Here is a 13,661-nt window from a genome sequence, read left to right as displayed (position 1 = left end):
TAATCAAGTGATATTTTTAATATGGAAGTTAAAGATACACTAGATGCTTTAGCAAAAGATAAAATAGTAACTAGTTTGGATCCAGCAGTGTCATGCACAATTAGAATGACCCTGCCTTTGTACTTGCACAAGAGTAGCCTACTTCTGTGAATATAACCCTCCCCCCCCCCCCACTCCAATGCTGCAAACCCCAACTGAAGGTTTCCCAGTCTTCAAATGCGGCTTGGGAGGGGAAAGGCAGAAAGGCCTTGTTCTGCAAGAGGAAGTCTGCCCTCGGTTCATGGAATCCAGCCCATTATGAGAACTTACTTGGAACCTAAAAACTGGTATTTTGTACTAGTACAAAAATAAAATAATCTCCCTCATCTACTCTGTTCCTACTTATAGAAACCAAATGAACAAATGGAATCCCCAATTTTCAAACTGTTTGTCATTGGCTCATTTTTACTTACAGATCTTCCTCCACTCCTAGCTCCTGAACGTGAGATTTTATTTTCTGCCCAGAAGTCTTTAAAATAATATTCTCCAGCAAGTGAAAGTCATCCTGGTTAAAAAGCTCACCATCTTCCAATGGCCCAATGATCTAAAGATAAAGTGGAAAATTAGGTTGCATTAGAGCAGTAAGACAGTCAAGGAAAGTGAAGAAAACTGTGGCGGGACCATAATTACTCACCCCCAACTCATATTACTGTTCAGAATTTAACCAGTCAAATATTCACTACTTTGAAAGTTCTCATTGTCCATCATTGCACTAGCAACTGTGTCAATTGCTTCCTACCATATGAACCTTCCCAATCAGGTCAACATCTGAGGTCTTGCTTTCACTTCATGAAAGTGAAGTGTTCACACAAGACTGGGCCATTTTGGTGCTGCCTCAAAGGCTCTGTAATGCGCTCCTGCGAGAAGTATATTTGTGCTTTTCTACTACTACTGCTGCTGCTGCTGCTACTGCTACTATTATTAAATTTATTACACACCCTTCACCAGCAGGTCTGGGATAGGTTACAATAATTTAAAATTCAGTATTAAAAAGGCTTAAAACAAATTATAGTCACAGGGATAGAATGGATGCTGAAAACAAAGATCTCAAGTGTTGAAGGCCAAAGAGATGAGCATTTGCTGAAAGCTGTACAGCAAGGGTGACAAGACACACCACTGTGGGGAGAGAATTCTACAACTTAGGGCTGTCACAGAGAACGCCCTCTCCCAGGCCATCTTTGTCTTACTCCCTGCCAAATGTCTTTGGGGCCTAAGTCATTTAAGGTTTTAAACACTAGCATGAGCACCCTAAATTGGGCCCAGAAACTAACCGGCAGCCAGTGCAGCTGTTTTAAAACAGCAGTTACATGAGTTCTAAAAGCAACCTCGTCCAGTAATTTGGTTGCTTTATTGTGAACCTGTTGATATTTCCAAATAGTCTTCAAGGGTAGTAGCCCCACATAAACTGCATTCCAATCCGAACTGGAAGTTACTAGAGCATAGAGTACCATGGCCAAGTCATCTCTGTCAAGAGTGGCCATAGCCGGCAAATGGTTGTAGCTGGAAGTAGGCACTCCTAGCCCTCAAGACCACCAGAGTCTCAAGTGTCCATGTTGGATCCAGGAATATACCCAAGTTATGAATCTGCTCCTTCCAGGGAACGGCAACCCTATCCAGAACCCTATTGAGAACTTGGAACGCATGACACTTCTGTCGTTTCAGAATTTCAAAACCTACTGGAAATGTTGCCTTTTCAAAGGGTTTGTGGGCCCAGATAATGCATTCTTATTTATTGTCTGGTTGTTGTTGTTTTTTTGAAAAGTTTTTTTTTAAAGTACAGATATTGTCAGAAGCCCTGGGGGCTTTGATAGACTGAAAAGTATTATATAAATATGGCAAGGAAGCAAATTTTCAAAAAACTCACACAAACTCGTATGATCAAAACCATTTCACTGCCAATCAGTTAAGAAAAACCGAATTCCAGGGAAAGCAAAATAGACTGCTTATAATTGACATTGCTGCCTTTTTATTCTTACTGCTAAGACAAATGCAGTACATTAGAACAGCCACCAAAGTGCTCTTTGGATCCATTAGTTATGCATTCCCAGAGGACTGCTGTGGGAAAGTGTTTCATTCTGAGAAGCTGAATGCTGCTGTTAATTATTCAAGGTGGCTTTCACACACACACACACACACACACACAAAAGGTTGGGGGCTTATTAGGATAAACAGGTGTAAACAATAAAAATCCAGGCTCCAAGATACATTACTCAAATATATGGAAAACTACAGTATTTTTTGTTCTGTAAGACTCACTTTTTCCCTCCTAAAAAGTAAGGGGAAATGTGTGTGCATCTTATGGAGTGAATGCAGGCTGTGCAGCTATCCCAGAAGCCAGAACAGCAAGAGGGATTGCTGCTTTCATTGTGCAGCAATCCCTCTTGCTGTTCTGGCTTCTGAGATTCAGAATTTTTTTTTTTCTTGTTTTCCTCCTCCAAAAACTAGGTGCGTCTTGTGGTCTGGTGCGTCTTATAGAGCGAAAAATACAGTATGTTCATTTCCCCATAGTATGAAATCATATACTTCTATGTAATACAACATTCAACCTTTTGGGGGCCTTCCATTACAGGACTTAAAACAACATATGGGGAGTAGCTCAATGAAAGTAAAGTGAACCCAGCTATTAATGCCACCCTAAACAAAGACCTATCATGTACTGGTAATTTTCAGCTCCAACTAATTTTCCAACACATCTCAGGTCAAAAGACTGGATCCCATTATTTTTATTGACTAATATGCAAAGTTAAAATTCTCAACTCCCTCAAGTGTGGAGAATTAGGCGGGCTAAGCATGTCAAAACATTTTCCTGGAAGTGAAACAGCTCTCTTTGCGGGGGGGGGGGGAATCCAGCTTACCCTGCCATTGCTGATCACTGCCCTCTGCCCTTTTTTCAGTTTAAGAACATCCCTGGAGTACATGGTATGTGAAAGAACAAAATCCACTTTAGGAGAGTCAAAGGCTTCCTTGAAAATATCAATATCCATACCCTGAAAGAAAAGAGACCCTGAGTAAAAGTAAGTTCAGAGACAAGACAGGAAAGCTGTAAATTAAAAAATAGAAATGGGTACTGCTGCTCCATTTTACTAGTGCACCACCTCACAGCAAAAGCCAGCTTGTACTTACTCCAACAGCAAATTCCGTAATATCAGCTCCAGCCTCCAGCATCTTTGCATTCTCTTCCTTGGCTAATTTTGTGATGAAGTTCTTGGCATTGTTAGATGTTTGCGTCTGTAAGGCTGCCCATATAGCCCTAGCAATGATTGTGTTGTTGCTGGTTGGGTCTTCACTGGGGTTGCTGATCACGCCAATCCGGACATGGTTACTGGATTTCTGCATAAAAACAAAATGTGCATTAGAACACAGTTTGTACAAACACCGAAGGCCAGTGTTTAAATGTAGAAGAAAGCTGATTACGCCTGCTTCCTGCTTGTGCTGGGTAGAAACAAACCATCATCCCTGGGCTTAGCACTATAGTTGAACGAGGGTTTGTGCAAACAAACCACGATAAACAAAAGTTTGTTCTCAGCTTATCTATTTTTCTTTGCTACGAGAAAACAAAGCTGAAACCCTGGCTGAAACATAATGCTAAGCCAAGGATTATGGCTTCCTCCTCTCCAGCACTCAGATCTTAGGGTGCAGCAAGGCATGGTGGTATGAAAGAACAATTGGTTACTCTTCCTTTAAACACAGAGAGCCTAGCAATTAGTCATACCTGTCCCTCAAAGGCACAAAAAACAATCAGGTGGTGTAGCTCAGTTCCCCAGGTATACTGACAATACTGCTTCCCTTCCTTCCCTTCTTCAACAAAGGCCACTACATACCTGGTGTTTGATAGCATCATACAAAAGCTGTCTTCCAGACGGCTTGTCAAAGTCTCCCACAATCCAGAAAGTCACTGGTCTAACAAAAGAATCATCTGTAAAAGGAACAACAACACATTCAAGAAAGAAAATTGAAGTTGATAATATCATAATGTGCATTTCCATTTCAACCTGGGCACATGCAGTGTTTCGAAAAGTCATTCAGGCAAGATACAAAAAGATCCCAATGGTATTAGTATTTATCAAGGGTAACAGCATGTGTATATATCTCTGTTAAAATTAAGTTTATCTTTTAAGGTACACAAAATAAGGCACATGCATAATTCTGTTTATTATCTGGGGTTTATTTAGCTATAATTTAAGATTTTTATTCTTTTTATCAAAGAATATTTAAGCAACTGAAGTTTTCCTGTTAGCAAATAAACAAAACTTTTTAGTGTGGACTCAAATTATATTTCTGGAAACATTTTAAAACATGCATCTATTTTTCATTCCCTACAGATTCTAAGGTCAATAACTAAGGGCTCTGAGCATGATTTAATGTATTTAAATTAGTAATGCAAAAAAGGAAAGAAATGCACTCAAGCTCATTACCATAAATTTCCTTGGAGGACATGCCTGACAGAAGTAAAACAGGAAAGAGTGGGAAAAGATATAATTAGTTTACAGAATAGACCTTGCAAGTACCCAACAGCCACAGCAGGGTATGCATGACCCTTGTAAACAGTGACTAATGTCAGAGGCAACTATGAATTAATTCATTTCCAGCAATAGGAAACCACAACATCTCTAGTTATTTCTCTAATTTTCAGAAGTCATGCACCCCTTCCAAATGAAATGGATCTGTCATGCCTTGACCTCTTCACACTGAAGCCTAGTTGACACACCTGACAAGATCCTATATGACACATGATTTTCCAAATACCTCCAGTTTTCAAAGACAGCTCTAGTCTTTAGCTGTATGTTCACAAGGAGTGAATCATGATGGCAGGTGTTAATTATCAATAACAGGGCTTATTGAGAAGGCAGTTGGGCCACAACTGGCCCCCGGGCCTTAGGTTGCCTACCCCTGCTCTAGAAGGTAAGATTGCTTGCGCAGGGGCAGTTTCATGGGGATGGTTTGACTATACACGTTTTTGCATATACGCTCTATAACCCCTGTGCAAGATGCATACTGTATACTGAAGATACTGAAGTCAAAATCTCTACCACATTTCTCACACTGATTTTATGTAGTTATCAAAAAGCATGGGTGACAGAATAGAACCCTATCCCATCCCATAAGCGCTCCCCAGCACTGCCTTCTGAGAACTACCCAACAGGCTAAGTGGGACTGTAAAAGTTGTGTGCATTTCCAATCCCACCAGGAGGATAGCATGGTTGATATTAAGTCATTGAGGGGTACTGGAAAATGAACAGGCGCACAGTGCCCCATGCTACCTTGCAACAAAGATGATCCACTAGTGTGACAAGAACATTTTCTGTAACAAACCAAGGCCTGAAGTCAGGTTGTCTCATTTAAACGAACCTAAAGCTAGCTGCCCAGCTACTATCTGCTCTTATCACCATACCTAGACAATACACATTAAACTTGCCCATAAGTGCCAGGATCTAAACTTTAGACTCTAAAGGTTCCAGGGAGGCTTTAGCTGTTGCCTAACTGTGGCTGTGCAAGGGGACCCAAAACCACATTTTCACCACAGGAGGAGATTAGAACCTGCCAAGTAGGACAAGGTTCCAGATTGCTGGTCAGACTATTCCAAGGTTTTCACCTAGATAGTTGGAGCTCAATATCAGAAACAATTCAAAAAACCAAGGGCAGCTCTAGATGAGGCCAAGGGCACCTCTAGTAATGAGTCTTAACGAGCGGGTTCCTTAATGATGGATAAAATGTTTAGTTTACCCCTTTTTTAAGTTTTTGGTGTTAAAAGCCTAGACAGGCAAGAAGACTTGGTCAATCATTGATAAATCTACCAAAACAAAATCCCCAAACTAAGCTTTTGTAGAATGTCTCAAGTGCCCTTCCTTAGCTGTTATATTCAAAGTGACTTATAGAAGAGAACTAAATAAAACCACACACACACACACTACAAAACAAACACATTAGATACTCCTACATCAAAAGCCAGAGAGGATCAATAATGTTTTCATGTGCTGTTCAAAATCAAACAGGAAGCATGTTCTATATTTGTGGTACATCACTAGAATGAAGCAAGGAAGTCTCTTTCTTCAGAAGAATTGCTGAAGCCCACAGACACAATCCAACACAGAATTTGACATATTTATGCTTCCTCTAATTCTTCATCTCTTACTTGCAACTACACCAGGGTTATGGACAACAAGGAGAATTTTTTTCAGGATTTATATTAACCAGGTTGTTGAGATTGGCTTCAATCGCAGTCAATAGCAATCTCTGGTTCGCATTATCTGTAGCTAAAGTTGGTGCCAACATAGGCCTTAGCAGAGAGACAGAAGAGAGGGGCTAAGGATGGGAGCATGTGACTCTCTCTTCTCTCCCAGACTCATTACCTAAGCTGTGCATGGTTTGCAAAGGCATAATAAATCAGAATAAAGCCTTGATTTGACAATTTTATATGAAAATCCAAACCAAAAAAAGCCCATAATGGCTATAAAAGCCCAAAGTAATAACTTACACATATATGCAGAATTGCAATAGCACTATATTTCATCCCATTTTTCCCAATATATGCTCCTTTGGCATATATTCAGTTAACTTGTAGTCTTTTATTGTTAAGCAATAAATAAGAAATGTGGTAACGAAGTGAAGAATTAGTGATTTTAGGGTGGGTGGGTGGGTGTGTTTTAAAATGTCTTAGCAACAGCTGCAATACTATTCTAAGCCCAGCAATTACCAACTACCATTGGCTGCTATTGGGCTATTTTCAAAAGCAATTAACACTTCCATTTTCTATAAGGAAACATATTGCTCATATATCCATATACATTAATAAACTAAGTGAAATTAAATGGTGAAGTTCCAAGCTAACATTTCCCAATAAACAAGACTAGCATTTGACTACTGTTGGGTCTACACAGCAAATGCAAGAGAAAAGGAGACTCTGAAAGTCTTTGCAACCTGCTGCGCTCCAGATGTTTTAGATCAGGCATGGCCAAACTTGGCCCTCCAGATGTTTTGGGACCACAGTTCCCATCATCCCTGACTACTGGTCCTGTTAGCTAGGGATGATGGGAGTTGTAGTCCCAAAACATCTAGAGGACCAAGTTTGGCCATGCCTGTTTTAAATGATAATTTCCATTAGCCCCAGCCAGCACAGAAGGTTGCTCTGCAAGGTGGTAGAAAATACGCTCTGTGAGTAATAAACTAGCATATCAGGGAGCAGGCTGAGCAAGAACCTCTTGCCCTGCTTCAAGTACAGACCAAGCCTAGCAGAGGAAATCAATTAAGACAACAGAAAATATGATGCTGCCTGGAAGCTAGACAGGCCAAAGAAATGCCATGCAAATACTTTTTAACATTATGAACCAATCTGTACTGTTTTCTTCTACAGTACCTGGTTCTTCAGATTATGGCAAAGCCATAATGACATGCTAAATCTATGGAGCCTTTATGAACAACCGAAGAACTTGATCAGATAAAAGTGGGTATACATTTAAGGATCAAACTGGAGGGCAAAGTGAGATTACAACTGGCACAAAGAAGGAACAGTAACATGGCATCATTAGAAACATTTTTAAAATGCCTTGCTATGATTCACAATGCAAAAGGAACCCTGGCTAAAGAAGTAGCAGAATAAACATTCATGTGCAGACTACAAAAGGGAAAGAGACAGGACTCCCATAATTGTACCTTTCTTGGTCATGTAGGTCATGCTGTTGGCTATAGCAGCTGTCTTGTGCTTGGAATCCATGAATGTAAATCTAGCATAATCATCCACAAAGAAATTATCTGCAAGAAAAATATTAACTCATCAACAATCACCACTTTAAATCAAATTCTATTAATTTTATTTTAAAAAGAAAATTGCCCTCTTTGGTAGCAAATTCCCAATAAAATGTTCCTACAGGGCATGTTCCTAAATAATTCATCGTAGAATTTGGACAAGGACAGAGATGAGCAAAGGCTAAGAATGATAAAGCATAGGCAAGAACAGCTGCAAGGTCAAGGAACAGGGGCTAGGAGTGAGAAAGGGCAGAAAACCACCCAATAAAAGTACGGAGCCCTTGTATTTCTCCAATACAAAATGCCTGAAAACTTTCAAACTCTTAAACAACATTTACCAGTATACCTGAAGGAGCATCTCCACCCCCATCATTCTGCCTGGACACTGAGATCCAGCACCAAGGGCCTTCTGGCAGTTCCCTCACCGCAAGAAGCCAAGTTACAGGGAACCAGGCAGAGGGCCTTCTTAGTAGCGGCACCTGCCCTGTGGAACGCCCTCCCATCAGATGTCAAAGAGAAGAACAACTATCTGACATTTAGAAGACATCTGAAGGCAGCCCAGTTCAGGGAGGTTTTTAAATAACTGATGTTTTAGTGTGTTTTTAATCTTTGTTGGAAGGTGCCCAGAGTGGCTAGGGAAACCCAGCCAAATGTGTGGGGTATGTATGTATAAATAAATAAATAAATAAATAAATTGTTTGCTTGTTTGTTTATTATTATTTAAATACAATGCTTGAATACAGTGTTGTCTGCAGGAGGCTTCAGCTAGTGAATTCCTTTGTCTCCCCTCCTACTCTGCCACATCCATGAGGAGGAGACTTGAAACATTTATTTGCTTCTGTTTTAAGATTAGAATAATTGTATTTTTTATTTGTCTTGACCAACCACAGTCTAAACTAACTGCAGTTTGTCCAAGTTTGGACAAAACAACAAACTGCACGCTTAGTTTAACATGGAAGTGGGTATTTAAATTTTTTATTTAAATAAAAAATTATTATTATTATTATTATTATTATTTCTGAACAGCTTGTGGCCATGCCAGAAATGGGGGGGGGAGTACAAACTAGTGTCCAAATCAGATCTTATTGTCCACTAACAAGTTATTGTTGTTGTTATTAAAATTTTGTATGGATTCAACAGCAAGTGTGCCTTACTAGTTGCGGTTAAATCTAGGTACTCTCTGTCAGACATCAAGATCCGTGAGTTGATTCTTGGCACAACATTAGGCTGGTTCATGATATATTCAACCACATCTTGATCATTTGATAATTCACCCTGAAAAAGAAAGAAAAAATCAGATCTAATACCCTCAAACAAACAAAAAGCATGTTTTGGAACTGGTCTGAAAATCAGAATAATATTGAGAAGTCAAATCATTTTTTAAAATTTTAGTTTTATTCCTTGTTCTCTCAGAACCTCCCCTTCAAAGCGGTCATTTAAAGACATATTAGAATTTCAATATTTTGCAAGATGTTAAATTGCTTCTTATGTGCAACCCTTTGGATTTTTACAATTCTTGGAACAGCAGAACTGTGACATAGTAGGTTCCTCTGTGGCAATGAGGGGCTGCCATATGGGAAAGGTAAACCTACAGCCTGCTTAGAAGCACAGAACTAGCTGCACAGCTCTTTGAATCTCAGCCATCATCTTTAAGCACCGAAGAGGTCTTTGAAATCCCAGACTACAAGCAACATGGCTTACCAAATACACAGCCCTCTGGAAAAAGCTGGTGGTTTCTAGTATTTTATGCATTGTCACAGTTTCTAGTTCATCGGGATCTAGTTGTTCCTTTTGAAAGGGCATTCCGTTGAAAAGCACAATAGGCAAGGGCCCCACACCTGTCTGTTCATAGTAGCCACGTCCTTCCTGAAATGTACAAAAGATACAAATAAGATTTTTTTCCTTTCTGCCTCTACTGACTTTATCTATTGCAACATAGTCCATGTTTCCAAAACAACCTATGCGAAAGCAGGTTATGGGGGGTAAATACTGCTGTTCCTGGTCCAGAAAATCCTGTTGGCACCTCTGACCACTCCAATGAATAGTTTGGCAGAAATTTTATTCTACAAAAAGAGTTATGGGGTTTGAAAATGGATAAGCTGCACATGTAAATGCCTTACCTTCCTATTGTGATCATAAGCAGAATCAACTCCTAAGATGCTGTTCACTTCTACATAAGGATACTGCTTCTCAAGAACACTAACCACATGCTCCACCTTGAGTTTTTCTCCTGTATTTACTTTGTTGTATATCTGTCAAGAAAACATTGACACATGCACAGTTAAAAACATTACCTCTTCTCCTTACACTTCAGAGGATCATCAATAAATTAGCTGTTCAATTTCGCTTTGCCTGCCCTTATGTATCAAACTCCCTCCAAGAAGACCTCAGCAGTGCCTCTTCTCTCTTTCTACTAACCCAATTTCAAAACCCACATTATCCATGAAGCGTTTGGTTTAGTCTTTTTGTCCCATCATCCCCAGGCCTAAGGTAAACAAAAGTGACAAAAGTAGCAGCCTCATTTTTTTGCTCATGTGCAGTGTTTTATAGAGCAACGTAATATCACTACAGCCCAACACTTGGTGTAGGCTAGACCTGCAAAGCTGATGTCTTCAGGAAAATAATTATACATATCATACAGTACGGACAGATAGATGGCTGCATGCATGCATGCATTACAAACTGCTTTGGTTATCTATTTTACAAGTTCTTCCAGTGAAAAGTTTCTCATGAGTTCTCCCAATATCTTTATTTTCCCAAGATGTTTAAGTGCCCAGCAGAATGTCATAAAGGTAAAGGTACCCCTGCCCGTACGGGCCAGTCTTGCCAGACTCTAGGGTTGTGCGTTCATCTCACTCTATAGGCCGGGAGCCAGCGCTGTCCGCAGACACTTCCGGGTCACGTGACCAGCGTGACAAGCTGCATCTGGCGAGCCAGCGCAGCACACGGAACGCCGTTTACCTTCCCGCTGGTAAGCGGTCCCTATTTATCTACTTGCACCCGGGAGTGCTTTCGAACTGCTAGGTTGGCAGGCGCTGGGACCGAACGACGGGAGCGCACCCTGCCGCGGGGATTCGAACCGCCGACCATGCGATCGGCAAGTCCTAGGCGCTGAGGTTTTACCCACAGCGCCACCCGCGTCCCACTAGCAGAATGTCATGAGGGGAAGTAAATTACTGATGGTGGCATGGATGAGCCTCTAAAAAAGGCCGATCACCATTATGAACCAACTTTGTTAAGAGCGAGTTGAAGGCTAAAATCAAACTGCAGGGACAGCAGGAAAGGGAAGACAGCACATGGCACACAATGTACGGCAGGAAGGATGGAGGAATCCACTCTTACCCACTCCCCCCCCCCCCCAAACACATACAAGCCTTGGCCAAGAGACAAGTATGACTGTGACAACAAGCTCTCAATTGCACAGGTACATCAGCAATAAGGTAGAGGGACCAGGGTGGAGGCAGGAGCAAGGGAAGGGCAGCATTAAAAGCCTCATTGTGGTGCCTAGGATGATTTATATTCTGCCCCCCTATCTTCCAATCCCATGCTGCCATCACTACAGTTACAGGATAAGGAGAAGATGTGAAAATGCACAACAGTGTACCAGATCGTTCCTCACCTTAACTTTCTATTGCATTTACATCAGGAATGCAGAAGAGGGAGCACATGTAACTTCGATTTTACAGCTTAACTTGGAGAACAGTGCAGTGGGAGAAAAGTGGCTTTGGCAAGAAAAGTTATCCTTCCATGAAAGAGATGGTCAAGAACTCACAACAGAACCTGCCCTCATATCACTGACAGCAAGTACATTACCACTTTCATAATCATTAACCCAAATATTCTGAAAAGGCAAACTGCTGCAACAAGAAGCGTCTCTTCTTGTTGCAACAGCCTCAAGGCTGACATAAACAAATACAGCTGCATTAATTCTCTCCAAAACACTCACAGATATAACCGTCTGGAAGGCAAAATTATGATCAACTTCTTGCGCAACGTAATTGTAGGCTCGAAGGAGGGCGACCCCAGCATCTTGTAAACCATCAACATCTTCAGAGTCATTAACCACAAAAACCAGTCCAATCCTATTAACGAAAGAAAAGAAAGCAGACTAAAATCCAAATCAGATATTCAAAAGCACAGCATCTGCAGCGGAAATGTTTAGGTTTGTGAACACGAGTGACACTGACCACCACTAAATACTACCGATCCTTTATCAGTGGTTGAAGGGATGTAGGAATGAGCTGTCGGATTGTGCTCTCTCCCCTGCAACCCCTTCCTCTCTTGATGCACAAACTAACCAAGGTTAATGCTAACCAGGGTTCAATCCTAACCAGACAATGGAACTAACATCAAACTCTGGTTTCAAATCCCGAGTTAGGAGCCAGACCAGATTAGCATTAACCATGGCTGACATTGGTGCAGACATGGACTGAGCCATGAATCTGGCTGGTGTGAAAAAGTCATACATGAGGAAGAGGCATTGTGGTACACAGTCATATAATGTTACATCTGCATCATTCCTCCCTGCCTGTGGTATTTCACATGTGTGCAAAACTCACATCATAGGCATAAGCATGTGCCCCATATCAGATTTCCCACAGCCCCTTGGTACAAACCAGGACCTCCAGATACCTCCCATATGTGATCAGACCCAAAAGGCTCCTCTCTCATGCAGTTAGGAATAAGAGGTAGTGGAGATGGTTGCTCAAGAAAAACTCCCATCATGCCAAATATGTACTTTTCATAGGTTCGGAAAGGTGATCAGCTGTGAACATTAAAGGTAAAGGTAAAGGGACCCCTGACCATTAGGTTCAGTCGTGGCCCAATCTGGGGTTGCAGCGCTCATCTTGCTTTACTGGCTGAGGGAGCCAGCGCACAGCTTCTGGGTCACTTGGCCAACATGACTAAGCCGCTTCTGGCGAACCAGAGCAGCGCACAGAAACGCCGTTTACCTTCCCGCTGGAGCGGTACCTATTTATCTAATTGCACTCTGACGTGCTTTCGGACTGCTAGATTGGCAGGAGCAGGGACCGAGCAACAGGAGCTCACCCCATTTCGGAGATTTGAACCGCCGACCTTCTGATTGGCAAGCCCAAGAGGCTCAGTGGTTTAACCCACAGTGCCACCCGCGTCCCTGTAGCTGTGAACATTACTCAGCTTCAAAAATAAAATTCTAAGTTCCACACACACAGAAACTGCAGCATTACCTCAATGGTATGTGGTTACTAAGGAACATTTCAGCCACGCTAAGCAACTCCGCCGAGCTCTCATGGGACGGGTCTACGATGAGCACCTGAAAGTCATAGCAAAGTAGGGATTCAGATGCCATTACATCACTTCAGAAGGACTAGAACTATGTTTCACAATTTTAATTTTAAATATGCTTTAGATCTCTCTATGGATTCTTATTTGTATGGGTTTTTTTATATTGGAACAGATATACTAAGCTAAATATATAGGATTATCTTAATTTTAGTGGAAAACGTATAATAGAAATTAATTAAAACATTGCATACAAATAAAATCTTAAGTTGCCCAACTCTGGAAATCTTAGAGTGACGTTCATAGACCAAAATAAGATACCACTTACAAAATTATGGAAGTTTTTCCTTATTTGTCTGATTACACCAGGGAAAGTAGGGCGCAGCAGCTCCTGGACACTGGAAGGCCACAAATTGTATCTGCTGTCAACTTCAAGATTATTGATCCACTAAAAAGAAAAGAAAGTCAAACAAGATAAATTAAAAATACTTGTTGCTTGGATGATTAGAACTTATTTCAATTTAGGGCCACTATTTAGCGATTCAATTGCAGTGGAAGTAACTGAACTGTATGGATTCGTATGTTGAACTAAAATAAGGTTCAAGACTTGCCTCAAA

At 41.1% G+C, this 13,661-nt stretch overlaps 1 protein-coding gene across 2 annotated transcripts in view; it reads right to left on the bottom strand.

The window, feature by feature from the left end:
* Positions 1-13,661, bottom strand: part of UGGT1 (UDP-glucose glycoprotein glucosyltransferase 1) — a 43,852-nt gene that overhangs the window by 15,769 nt on the left and 14,422 nt on the right. Inside the window, exons 14-25 of one of the 2 annotated variants that reach the window (XM_083443446.1) lie at positions 13,373-13,492; positions 12,990-13,075; positions 11,729-11,864; positions 9,903-10,034; positions 9,484-9,648; positions 8,937-9,057; positions 7,690-7,788; positions 4,455-4,478; positions 3,861-3,955; positions 3,163-3,369; positions 2,895-3,026; positions 453-583 (exon numbers count right to left, since the gene is read on the bottom strand). In XM_083443446.1, coding sequence (XP_083299572.1) covers positions 453-583; positions 2,895-3,026; positions 3,163-3,369; positions 3,861-3,955; positions 4,455-4,478; positions 7,690-7,788; positions 8,937-9,057; positions 9,484-9,648; positions 9,903-10,034; positions 11,729-11,864; positions 12,990-13,075; positions 13,373-13,492 — 1,448 coding nt within the window. The remainder of the gene's footprint in view (positions 1-452; positions 584-2,894; positions 3,027-3,162; positions 3,370-3,860; positions 3,956-4,454; positions 4,479-7,689; positions 7,789-8,936; positions 9,058-9,483; positions 9,649-9,902; positions 10,035-11,728; positions 11,865-12,989; positions 13,076-13,372; positions 13,493-13,661) is intronic. The other variant, XM_083443445.1, reaches the window with a different exon arrangement.

Source organism: Podarcis tiliguerta (genome assembly GCF_965153285.1).
Source record: "Podarcis tiliguerta genome assembly, chromosome: 5".
Lineage (NCBI taxonomy): Eukaryota > Metazoa > Chordata > Lepidosauria > Squamata > Lacertidae > Podarcis > Podarcis tiliguerta.
The sequence above is the reverse complement of the archived record's forward strand: the minus strand, read 5'-3'. Positions and strand labels throughout refer to the sequence as shown.